The sequence below is a fragment of the Phocoena phocoena genome, chromosome 17 (assembly GCF_963924675.1).
Source record: "Phocoena phocoena chromosome 17, mPhoPho1.1, whole genome shotgun sequence".
NCBI classification, from domain to species: domain Eukaryota; kingdom Metazoa; phylum Chordata; class Mammalia; order Artiodactyla; family Phocoenidae; genus Phocoena; species Phocoena phocoena.
The window spans coordinates 12,947,821-12,960,625 of NC_089235.1; the positions used below are offsets into that span (position 1 = coordinate 12,947,821).

Here is a 12,805-nt window from a genome sequence, read left to right on the forward strand (position 1 = left end):
ATTTCTTTTCTGATATTTTAAAGTAGGTTGTAGGTTTTGGAGGGAGTTGGGATTGAAAGCAGGTAGGCAAATTTCATTCAAGCTTGTTTGAAGTTCTCAATTTGATAACTGAGATTGAATACTAAATGTAGACTAATACTAAATGTAGACTAAATGTAGACTAAGCCTGCATGTTAATAATTAGCCTAAAGATATTCTGATACAGCTGTGTTCACTGAAGGGTTTTAAAAAATTTATTAAAAAAATTTTTTTTTTAGTATCTGCAACATGACTGATAATTTGGATGAATTTATAGAAGAGCGAAAAGCCAAATTGGCCAGAGACAAAGCAGAATTGGAAAGTGATCCACCTTACATGGAAATGAAGGTAATTCAATTTTTTAATGAATCAGTATCTTAAACATTTTTGAAATCTGCAAAAGTACATTTATTAGAATAGTTTTTTTGTGTGTATTTTTCAGAATATACATTAGTTAAAATGTTTCTGAAAGCAGTGTCTGAAAAAGCTTTCCTGCGTTTGATAGTTATTGAGACTGTGCTGGGCTCTGAGAATATAGCACTAATCTAGACAGGTGTGGCACTTTCTGTCATGGGCTCAGTGTATGTAATAAGGTATAGAATGTAGATTAATCTGTGCCATATGGTCCATCCTAATTAGAGTAACCATATATATTGGCTTGCGCAAGACAGTTCTGCTTTGCTTGTTGTCCCAGTGTGTCGTCTGGTTTAAGCATTTGTCCTGGACAAAGTTATCCTGATTGAAATGATAAAAAATATGGACACCCTAGTTATATAGGAATTTTACCCATATAGCTAATATTTATCATGGGCTAACTATGGATGAGGCATAGTCTTTAGAGGTTACATTGATACTTTGCATGAATCTATGAGATAAGTAGTTATTATTGTCATTTTCCAAATGAGTAAACTGAGGCATGGTGACGTTAAGTAATGAGACTTAGGTGACAGAGTTAGTAGAACTAGGCTTTGATCCCTGGCAGCCTGAATCCAGTGCTTGTTCTCTTCACCGTCGCACAAGTTTGCTTTCCTTCCGTAATATCTGCCTTGTACAAGGAGCTGTGCCAAGGACTTCACATGTATTACATCATTTAATCATAAAATCCCAGTGAAGTAGGCTGAATTTTTGTTGTTTTACAGATCCAGTAAGTGAGGCTTAAAAGGGTTAAGTAATTTGTCCGGGTACACACAGTAGTGGATTCAAGATTGGAACCTTTATGTGTCCAGCTCCACTGTTTATGCTTTTGACCACTCTCCAGTACTTAGGACTAACTGACAGTGTACAGCTTTATTATAATTTCTAATATTATAGTAGATAGGTAATAATCTTTAAGTCTTAGGTCAAGTATCACCCTCTCAATCAGGCCTTGCACTCCCTCCCTCATCATTTCTGGGACTCCTCACACTGTTCTGTTTCTTTCTATTGCTCCTCTGTATCACTCGCTACATATAACATAATCTAATTACATATTATGTTTATTGTTTGTCGCCACAGTAGTTTATAAGCTCTGTGATGGCAGAGATTCTTTTGTATTTTTTTCACTCATATGTTTTTGATGCCCAGGACAGTGCCTGTTTCAGAAACTCAGTGAGTATTTGTTGATAAGTCAGTGAGCTAAATAATAGAACATTGCAATATTAAATACCTTTGGTTAACTCCTCAAACCTTACATTTAAATTTCTTCTATGGTGTACCATGTAACTTCATCAAGTTGTTTAATAAAAGTACTGAGATTAATTGTAAATTTTGTGGGGTTTTTTCCCCTCTGACTTTGTAAATATTATGTCTCTTTCAGGGAACATCATCAGAGAAGCTTTCTGAAAACAGTAAAATATTAATCTCCATGGCTAAGGAAAACATACCACCAAACAGTCAACAGACCAAGGGTTCCTTAGGTATGTCATTAGGTGTGCTAAACTGATTTTAAGATATTCTTATCCAGCTGTCATGAAAGAGCTTTGTCTTGTCAGAAAAAAAGGTAAATTTGGAATCCTAGTAAATAACTCTTTCCTTTCTGGAATCTTACATGTGACAGTATGGTCTACATATGAAATATAATGTATACTGAGAACCTTCTTCCCATTTTAACTGTTATTGTCTTGGTTTTGATTTATAGAAATCATAGCGATAAGTATGTATCAAAATTGAAAATTTTGAATGGAACTTGTGTGTGTGTGAGAGAGAAAGTGTATTAATTGTGGAATAAACGTGGTGGACTTGTTTTTATTTAAAAACCAAAGACATATGCTTAAAGGATACAAAATACTATTGATGACTATATTAGAATTGTAAATAAGTTGATATTTAGCTATATTGAGTCTTTGGTTATGGTTTGGCATGAAAATATTTGGGAAACTACCTCATTTTGGCTTGTTGGTAGGTGTACATTTTTTTTTTTAAAGAAAATGTATGAATATTTTAAAAGTGTATCTTGTGAATTACTGATGACGACTGAAACTTTCACATAAAGGAAGTCAAATATGATGAGTTGCATTTGGTTAAAGCATTGTTCTCATGTGGATGATTTTTCATGGCCATGGGTTTACTCCTAAATTGTTAGCTGCTTTGCATTTGTATTCCTCTGAGAATACAAGGGGATGTTGGCCAAGAGACTGAGCAGATAGTGGGCTCTTTGTCTCTACTAGAAAAACAGCTCAAAGTGAATGCCATACTTTTAGTATCTCATATATAGATAATGCTTTCCATTCTGAGTCTGTTACAAATTATTGGCCAACATACAGGTTTAGTGTACTTAAGCATTGTATTTTGGTTAAGTGCCTTAATCTCTAAGGCACTCAGTTTCTTTATCTGTAACATAAAGAAGTTGGATTATCTTCTAGCCCTAAATTTTTATGGATTGAAAAATTTAATTATTCCAACAGGTAATGTCTTTAAAAGTTTGATAGTACGTTCTCTCAAGCACTAAGGTCAGACAGAATGACTGAAATTCTGGAGTTACAGGTTGCTTTGGACTGCGGCTCTCATGCCTTTGCAACCCGGCACAAGTTATTTAAGCTCTTTGTTTCCTCATCTTAAGAATTGCATCTATCTTAGAAGGTTATTGTGGCAATAATTGAATACATATGAAAAGATGACTGGCACATAATTGGTGGATAATAAATTTTAATTTCCTGACTTCTTTCACATTTTTTTAAACTAGGTTTTTTATTTTTAAGAATTATATTAAAAATTATTCTTTGACTATTACATTCACAAATGATGGAGAGTTTAAAGTCCAACTTACAGTCAGTGACTTCTCCCTCTTCCTTAATTGGTATCCCTTAGGGCTCTGTCCTAGGCCTCCTTTTCATTTCATATACTTCCTGAATGACTCATTCACTCACAGGGCTTTATTTCATCAGTGCGTTCACTGTTCCTAAATCTCTATCCCTAGTTCCCATTGCTTTTATGAACTCCAGACCCATATATCTAATATTTTAATATCTGTCCTTGGACGTTGTGAGCTCAGAATCAACATGTGCGAAATGAACTTTACTCCTCTCAGACTTTTACTGAGCTGGCTGCGTGGTCATCCTCGACTCCTCTCTTCCTTTTTGTATCCCATAGCAAATAATTACATAGTTCAGCTGATTCTAACACCTGAACCTCAAATAAGTTTACTTTTCTCTAATTCCACAGAGGTTATTTTATGTAGGCCTCCACTGTCTTTCACTGACATTTTTTTCTAGTGTTCTTTTTGTTTTACAGTCTAGCCTCCTGTACTAAGTCTCTGCACTGCCTGTTGATGTCCTTCCAAAAACCAAATCTGATCATGTTAGTCCCTGCTTCAGACCCTTCAATGGCTTCTTGTTTCCTGTATGATAATTTTACTCTTTTATGACTTTTACCAGATTATGGTGGCTGTTCCTGCCTTGTGCTCCTGTGACATTGGCTCTCCCCTTGAAGGATAGTTTTGAATTTTTTCAGCTCTCTGTTTTACCACAATGGCACACCAGTTTTCCTGCCATTGTCTATTCATTGCTTAACACAGTGTCTGGCATTTTGGTGCTTAGAGAAGATATTTTGAATGAATGAATGAAGGTCCCGATTGCAAAAATAAACAGTTCTGTTAGGTGTGTAGAATTTAATTTTTATGGATTGTTTCTTTTATTGCCAACTGAAGTAATAATTATTTTTGATGCACATTGAATCCTAACTAAAGAATAATATATAATTTGTCTAATTTTGTACCTTATTAGCCTTCAGTTACTGATTTCTTGTGTGAATAATTGTGGCCTTCAGATTAGGCCAAATACTTAATTTTTGACATTAGGAAAAATGTAAAATAATTGGGCAACAGAGAGTTTTCCTTAAGTGGTCTCACCTAGGAATTATAAAACAAGCTGGTCTAAAAAACAAACTGGTCTAAAATTATATATTGAATTAAAGCTCTGTGATACTGTACTTTGAGTAATTAAGCATAGTAGCTATTAGTAATATATAAACTGGCAATGTTTGTTTTAGCCAATGAAGACAGTCTATTAATAGTTCATTGTACAGCTGTCACGTCAGTGGTACAGCTGTCATGTACCACTACATTTTTATGATTTTGTAAATTCATTTCTGTTAGATGATGATATTCATGGATAATGCTTATCCACTGCGGCTCCTTCTTCCAACATTTATATAACACTTCTCATAAAAGGATTTGAGGAGCATTACAATGACTTCTGACACCAACTACCCAGATTTAGACCAGACATCACAGATTAAGACTTCTACAAGTCTTAATCTACAAGACTTCTCTTACTTCAGATACCAGCTGCAAGTTTGGGGTCCACAGGCCACCCTCACTCCTTATTTATTTATTTAATTGTTTGGCTGGATTAGGTCTTAGTTGCCGCACACAGGATCTTCCTTGTGGCACATGGGATCTTTTGTTGTGGTGTGTGGGCTTCTCTCTAGTTGTGGTGTGCTGGCTTCAGAGTGCGCAGGCTCAGTAGTTGTGGTGTGTGAGCTCTCTAGTTGTGGCGCATGGTCTCTGTAGTTGTGGTGTGTGGGCTCCAGAGCGTGTGAGCTCAGTAGGTTGCAGTGCGCGGGCTTAGTTGTCCTGCAGCCTGTGGGATCTTAGTTCCCCGTCCAGGGATCGAACTCGCGTCCCCTGCATTGGAAGGCAGATTCTTAACCACTGGACCACCAGGGAAGTCCCCATCCTCACTTCTGACCAGCTGTTTCCACCACCTCCTCAAGTTTGATAACTCACTAGAATGACTCTCAGAGCTCAGGAAAGTACTATACTTATTATTACAGTTTTATTATAGCAAAAGGATACAAATCAGCCAGCCAAAGGGAGAGATACATAGGGCCTGGTCTGGCAGCGTCCAAATATGAAGCTTCTATCAGCCTCAGGGATCTGTCACCCTCCTCGCACATCAGTATGTGACAGTATAGAGTATTGCCAACCACGATGTTCACCTGAGCTTTGGTGTCCAGAATTTTTACTGGAGTTTCATCGTGTAGGCATATGAATGATTGAATCATTGTCCATATGTCTCAGTCTCCAGACCTTCTGCTTTCCTGAGGTCAGGCTGATGTCACATGGGTCAGAGGTCCAACCCTCCAATTACATGTTTGATCTTTTTGGTGTGACCAGTCCCCATCTGTGTCATCTCTTTGGCATAAACTATCTAGGGGCTTGTGAGTCACCTTATTAGTATCAACTAAGAGGTATGTTCTGGGGACCTATCATGAGTAACAAAGACACTCTCATCACTCAGAAAGTTCCAGGAATTTAGAAGTTACCTCCCAGAAACCAGAGACGGAGGCTAGCCAGATTCTTTATTATATACAGCATGTACGTGGTTTAGTCCGTATAAGCTGATGAAATGGTATCCTTGATAAGGAGTTTGTTAGAATAACTGAGATTTAATGAAATTATGAAAGAATCAGCTGAAAATGATCTGTAAAAGCAAATGATATCTTCCATCTCTCTAAATCATTTCTAGGCATAATATTTGTGGTTCTTTTATTTAAAAAAATTCTTAGACTTCTCTTACTTAGCTCATTTTCATGTTTAATAACAATTACTGAAGAGAAATGCTTACATTAATCTTTTAAGTTTAGTTCAATCATACCTCAGTTAAAGATCATCTCCTAATCCTTTCTCTTCTTTAGAGAAGTTGAACATTTTCCCTTAGACTGGTTGAGCATTATTCCTTTGATTTTGATGTTTTATATCCTGGAAGACATTTTTAATAAATGAAATAATGCAGTTAATACTTCCAACATTTTTTCATACATAAATATATTTTGACCCAACATTCATAGATTTTCTGCAGTGCTTTTGAAATGTAGTTTCTGGCTCAGTGACAAGGATGAGAGCATTGCTATATTTGGGGATTTTCCCCCTGTATTTTCCATTAAAGAAATAAAGGAAAACATGCACATGGTAAAAAAATTACAAAGAACAGAGAAGTATATAGCCTGAGAATTGGTGATCCTCCCAACCTTATCCTCTAGTCTCTCTTGTTAAGCAGTTTCTTGTGTACAGTTTCATGACTATACTGTGCACACATGTATATAGCCCTCTCTTCTTTTTCTGTATATGGTAGCATAGGTCCTGTTGTGCGTTTGAAGATACCACTTTTGTGACGTATAGTATAGGGATGTAACCAAGACCTCTTGAGATTAAAAAGCAACTTAATGTGTCTGTTGAGATACCTGGAGCAGCTACTGTCTGCTGCTAAGGTTTCCACTACAGGCTGGCTGTTGGCTACTGTCTGGAACTTAGCTTGTAAATCGTTTCCTACACCTATAGAAAGAGTGGCTCATTGTGCCTAAACTGTTTGTACAAACCACATGGTTTATGCAGAATACCTGCTTTCTGTCTGCAGAGTCTGGAATTTTGGTCTGTACTAGGCAGAGGGTGCCTAGGTGACCAGCTCCCATTAAAAACCTTGGGCACTGAGTAATGAGCTTCCCTGGTAAACAACACTTCACGTGCGTTGTCACAACTTGTTGCTGCAGGAATTAAGCGTGTCCTGTGTGATTCCACTGGGGAAGAACTCTTGGAAGTTTGCACCTAGTTTCCTCTGGACTTTGCCCCATGTACCTTTTCCCTTTGTTAATTTTGCTCTATAATCTTTCATGGTAATAAGCCATAATTGTGAGTATAATGACTTCTGTGTCCTGTGAGTCCTATCAAATCACCAAGCCTGGGGATGGCTTTGAAGACTACCAACACAAATCCTTTTCAGTCTTTTTTTTTTTTTCTGTTCCTTTTTAGCTCTCTCACCTCTAAACTTTGGACTACAGAATCCATCTTTAACATTTGTATTCCCTAGGTATTTTTTAATCCATCCACCGTTTCTAGGCAGTATCTCTCACTCATATCAAAATGCCATTGATCAGCCCTCCAGGCTCCAGAATGCACTAGATTTATTTCGGCTTTCATGCTCTGAAGTCATGTTTTGTAAATCTGCAAGCAAAAAATGACAAATTATCTAAGTAAGAAAAAAGATTTTATTCTTGTTACTAGAAATTATTTGGTATGATTTTAAAAAATTCATTTTAAATACAATTATGCTCATGGAGACTTGGAAAAGAAAGAATTATAAGGAAGGAAAATTACATTGTTGTAATTTAAAAAAAATACCAGAAAAAGATTAAAAAAATAGTATCAGGAAAGAAGCAACAGCAGAATTTCCCATTGCAGAGTCACTCTAGAGTTGAGACTAAGCTAAAAAATTACAGTTAATATAAAGATTTTGGAAAATAGACAAAAGGAAATTGTTGTTTTTACTAATTTTTAGTTGTACTTTTGTTATTCCTTGTAGCATATCTAGTCTTAGGTTTCTCTTATTACAAACTAAATCCCAGACATTCTACCTCTTTGCTTCAGTTTGTACAAGTCAAATGGATCCTTTGTAATAATGTCTTTATAGCTGAAGTTTGAGTACAATGTTCTCCTCAAAGTAGCTGCATCTGTTAAGTCACCTGCTTAAGGAAAGGCTTATTATTATTTCCTATATTTTGTTGTTTGATTATTTTTACTTAATTATCATGGTAATATAATAATGAAAAGAAGAAACTGTTTCATGGTAATTTGTAAAGTATTTATTATGAGTGCTATGTTAGAAGGTAAATTAATTTTAAAAAGATTATACACTGTAGTTTTAAATATTTAACCCACAGCCACTATGGAAACCAAATACTTCTAATCACGGTAGTTCTGAAACATAATGTTAACTTAGAGTCACTGATGTTGTTCTTGGTGAAGTGGCATCACTTCAAATGACCCTAAGATGACACTAATGCTTTACTTGCTACTAGAACCATGAGAAGACAACTGCTCTGAAAAGGTAAGTCTCACCATACTTCTCAGCTCATTAAGTCAGTTAGGATGTCATTGAACAGAATATTTAAATTGTTCCATATAGTTCTTAATTTTATTTCTATGACCTACGTCTAATACCATAAAATATTGGTACCAAATGACAAAAATAAGAATTAAAAAGTTAGTATTTTCTGTTGCCTAAACCTTCAATTAATAAAATTATAAATAATTCTGAAGGCATTATGTGTTCTTACTGTGTTTTAAGACATTTATTACAAATAGTATTTGAATCAATAGTAAAAAGCAAATAAATGATAAATCATGATAAATAAAATTGAACTTCATATGAACGATAATTATAGGTGAAAATGAACCAGATTTTTCTTTCTTTTCTTCTGCATAAATCCACCAAGGAGAGCTGAAAATCAACAGTAAAAGCCACCTTAAATACATGACTTAAAAAGCTGTAAATTACTTGTTCCTCTGAGTAGGAAAGCTGAGCATGTTGCATCACCCTTGTAGCATTGTTTTCTTTTCCACTTTGACACAATAGAGCATCCACTGTGATCCTGTATAACGAGAGATGCGTAACTCTGGTTACTAGTTATTACACTTACTTTTTCTATACAATCAGACCACTAGAAGCAGAAATGAAATACTAAGAATAGTGTTCTTTCTCTTTATTCTTCCTCTTACTCACGCATGCATTCATATATTCTTTTACACGTTTATTCAGTGAACATTTTTTGAGTACAAGTTGTGTGCCAGGAATTATAAAATTGAATAAACATGGACCTTGCCTTCATTGATTTTATAGTTTAATTTCATATATGATACTCCATTCTGAATGTGAGAATCAAACCATTTTTCTCTTTAGGCTTGAATTCTGTATCTTTAAAAATAAGGTTTTTAAATTTCCTTTGTGAGGAAAGAATGCCTTTCTAGGATGATTTAAAGTTCCAACCATATGGAATGCTTTAGATTCTTTTGGAAGAGAGTTGGGAGCATGAGTGAGAGGTGTCTCTAAGGAATCCTCTGTTATACCCTCTGTCATCAGGAGTTAATCAGGCCAAAAGTGTTTATGAAGAGAATTCGGGTATTTATGGTAGAAAGGGGAATTTAGTATTGTATAAAATAGACATCCATTTATATTTATACTACTTTGGCATTTTTGCCCCTGAAATATTTTAGTGATATAATAAAGCAGTGATATGACACAGTCATGATAAGTTTCCATCATTTAGCTGCATTGTGAGGAATAAGGCACAAAAAATGGTAATATCCTTATTGGTTTATTACCTACAGTCAGTTGTTTCATCTATATTTCTTGTAGCTGACTCTTTAAGGAAACTTTTTATTTTGTTCAGAAATAATATTTTATACTATAGTATTGCATAGTGGGACTTAAAAAAGCGAGAGGGGCTTCACAAATCGAAATACTCATCTGATATCTGTGCTTCTTGATATAACATTTTACTATTAAAAATAATTAAAAGTATGTAATTTGATTTTAACAGTTTTATTGAAATATAATTTACATAACATAAACTTTACCCATTTAAATTGTACAATTCAGTTGTTTTCAGTGTGTTTACAAGTTGTGCAGCCATCACTGTTGTCATCACCCCAAAATATAATTTGATTTTTAAACTCTTGAATACGGAAACCCTACTCAAAATGGAAGTTTTTCTTACAAAACTAAGATTCTTTTACAGAGTTTCTGTTGGGATTATGAAAAAACTCTGGAAATGGTTAATGGTGGTGGTTGCACAACATTTTGAATGTACTTAATGCCAGTGAATTGTATGCTTGAAAATGGTTAAAATGGTAAGTCTTATATCATGTACGTTTTATCACAATAAAAGTTAATATCCATTTATATGAAATCAGAATTGGTGGCTTAACTTTAAAAGTTTTTGGAAATTTCAGCCTAAGCCTTGCAAGGCTCTAACAATTTTTTTCAAACATGTTGTATTCAGTACCCTGTGATAAACCATAATGGAAAGGAATATGAAAAAGTATATATATGTATAACCGAATCACTTTGCTGTACAGCAGAAATTAACACAACATTGTAAATCAACTATACTTCAGTAAAATTTTAAAAATTATAACACGGATATCCTTATAAGTTAAAAAATCACATTATTAATTTTCACAGACTGAAAAACAGACATTAGGGTTGTAGGTATTTTAAAAGAAATTTCAATAGAATTAAATGAAGAAGTAAAGGTAATTGGCTTTTCTCTAATTTTGTTTGCAAGATGGCAAACAATGCAGAACCATTTATCTAAAGGGGAAGAAGTAAATATAACACACACACACTGTAATAGAAAGAGATCTTTTTACAGATATATAAAAGTCTCTGGAAGGAAACACAGACACAGCATTGTTGGTTGTTTTGGGCAGGAGAACTGGGTGGCAGGGGTTCATGGGAGGGAGGGATATTTTCCATTATGTGAATGTATTACCTATTGAAACATTTCAAATGAAAAATTTATTATCCTGATCCAACTCTCAGAATCAACATGACCGTGTTCCTTCCTGCTGTGCTTTGTTACAGGAGATTGTATTAAAATTGAGATTGGGTTGAAAATGAGCTACATTGCTTAAGAAGTTGTTTTCTTTCTAGGAATTGATTATGGATTAAGTTTACCACTTGGGGAAGACTATGAACGGAAGAAACATAAACTGAAAGAAGAATTGCGGCAAGATTACAGACGCTATCTTACTCAGGTAATGAGTTCTACTAACTAGTTTTTTGCTTCAGAATTTACCTCCTAAATTTGTTTTCCTAAGGTTTTAGTCATATGCATTAATTTTTAGGTTTTTAATGGTATCTAGCAATGGGTATTGTAGCAAAAGTTAAGTGATACATATACACATACACATTGATAGAGAAAAAAACGGTGCTGAGAACTGGTGCCATGGGATAACAGACTCTTGACCTTTTAAGTAGGGCAGTGAGTTCCAATTGTAAATGAGATTGTAAATTCTTTTTGTTCATGTTTTGTGTAAAGTTGTCATGGTTTAAAATATCCTGGTTATGATTTCCTACTACTCTCCTCTGCTCAGCCATGTATTAAAATGACTTGGAGTTCTAGTTGCTAATTATTTTCCTATGAGCTAAGCTTATAAAACTTCCTTCAGCATATTTCCTTAACCACAAGTCTTTGCTTTATAGTTTAATCTATTTACTTTATAGTTTAATCCATTTGCTTAGTGGAACTCTTGTTTTAAGTATATTTTGTTAAATTATATAATAGCTAAACTAATGATTTATTGTAAGTTTTTTTTTTATTTTAAAACATCTTTATTGGAGTATAATTGCTTTACAATGGTGTGTTAGTTTCTGCTTTATAACAAAGTGAATCAGCTGTACATATACATATATCCCCATATATCCTCCCTCTTGTGTCTCCCTCCCACCCTCCCTATTCCACCCCTCTAGGTGGTCACAAAGCACCGAGCTAATCTCTCTGTGCTATGTGGCTGCTTCCCACTAGCTAGCTATTTTACATTTAGTAGTGTGTATATGTTCATGCCACTTATTGTAAGTTTTAAAATGCAATTTACTTACTAGGCTATAAATGTATCTAAACAGTCATGATGTTTCTAGTCATCCCAAGATATTCTTTAGTTTTTTCTACTTTATAATGTTTATTCCAAATGCATAAATGGTCTCTTATTTATTCTGATTTGTACATAGAGAGAAAGGACTTTGAATACATTTTACCAATGGTTTGTTTCCCTTGACTTTAGGGTATTACACAAGCAAAAAGAAAGGTAGGGCTGCCTGCAAAATGCTCTCCTTTAATTGTTTTGTTTTGTTTTAGATCAAGTAGCTTGTAATCATTTGCATTTATGATATTGTTATACTCAAACTAATAAGAAAAATAGTTTTATTTGTGATTCAGAGACTTTTGAATGGCACCATTTTGGTTTCTTGGTTTTAGCAAAATGACACTCTGTACATTATAAGTTTCCATTAATACAATCAAGTATTCTTTTTGATTCCTGCTTTGCATTTGTTTTTGTTGCTTTTTCATCTTTTAGAAATACTCAGCAGCTATTGTAAGTCCATTTGTTTTCAGCATGCTAGTTTTTGTTCTTCAGAATAATTATAATTGTGCTAATCACATTAAGATTAATAAAATAATGGAATATTCAGGATATTCTAAGATATTTTTGAACTGTGTGCTGTCAGTCTGGATTACTCAATATTTTTGCACCCAAACTTGTGGATTACATTTGTAAATTTATATTGGAAAACAAAGAAAACATTTTATAAAACTGTTTTTAAAATGAATCTTACACATCCATTCATCATACAACCAACACTTTTTAAACACTTATGAAGATAAATCTGGTATGAATCCTGTCTTCAGGGGGCTTACCATCTAGTTGTAGAGATAACATTCATACAATTCAGAAAGTGGTAACTCTTAACAAGACAGATAAAATGATCAGGAAAGGGCTCAAGGTGTTATTTTGTAGGACATTATAGGGTAG

The 12,805-nt window shown here is 34.3% G+C and overlaps 1 protein-coding gene across 3 annotated transcripts in view; it reads left to right on the forward strand.

Moving 5' to 3' along the window:
• The first annotated feature begins 263 nt into the window (after positions 1-263).
• CSPP1 (centrosome and spindle pole associated protein 1) overlaps positions 264-12,805 on the forward strand; it is a 105,487-nt gene continuing 92,945 nt past the window's right edge. For 2 of the 3 annotated variants that reach the window (XM_065895018.1, XM_065895019.1), the window contains exons 1-3: positions 268-366; positions 1,814-1,913; positions 10,926-11,029. In XM_065895018.1, coding sequence (XP_065751090.1) covers positions 268-366; positions 1,814-1,913; positions 10,926-11,029 — 303 coding nt within the window. Of the gene's footprint in view, positions 367-1,813; positions 1,914-10,925; positions 11,030-12,055; positions 12,080-12,805 lie in introns of all 3 variants that reach the window. The other variant, XM_065895016.1, reaches the window with a different exon arrangement.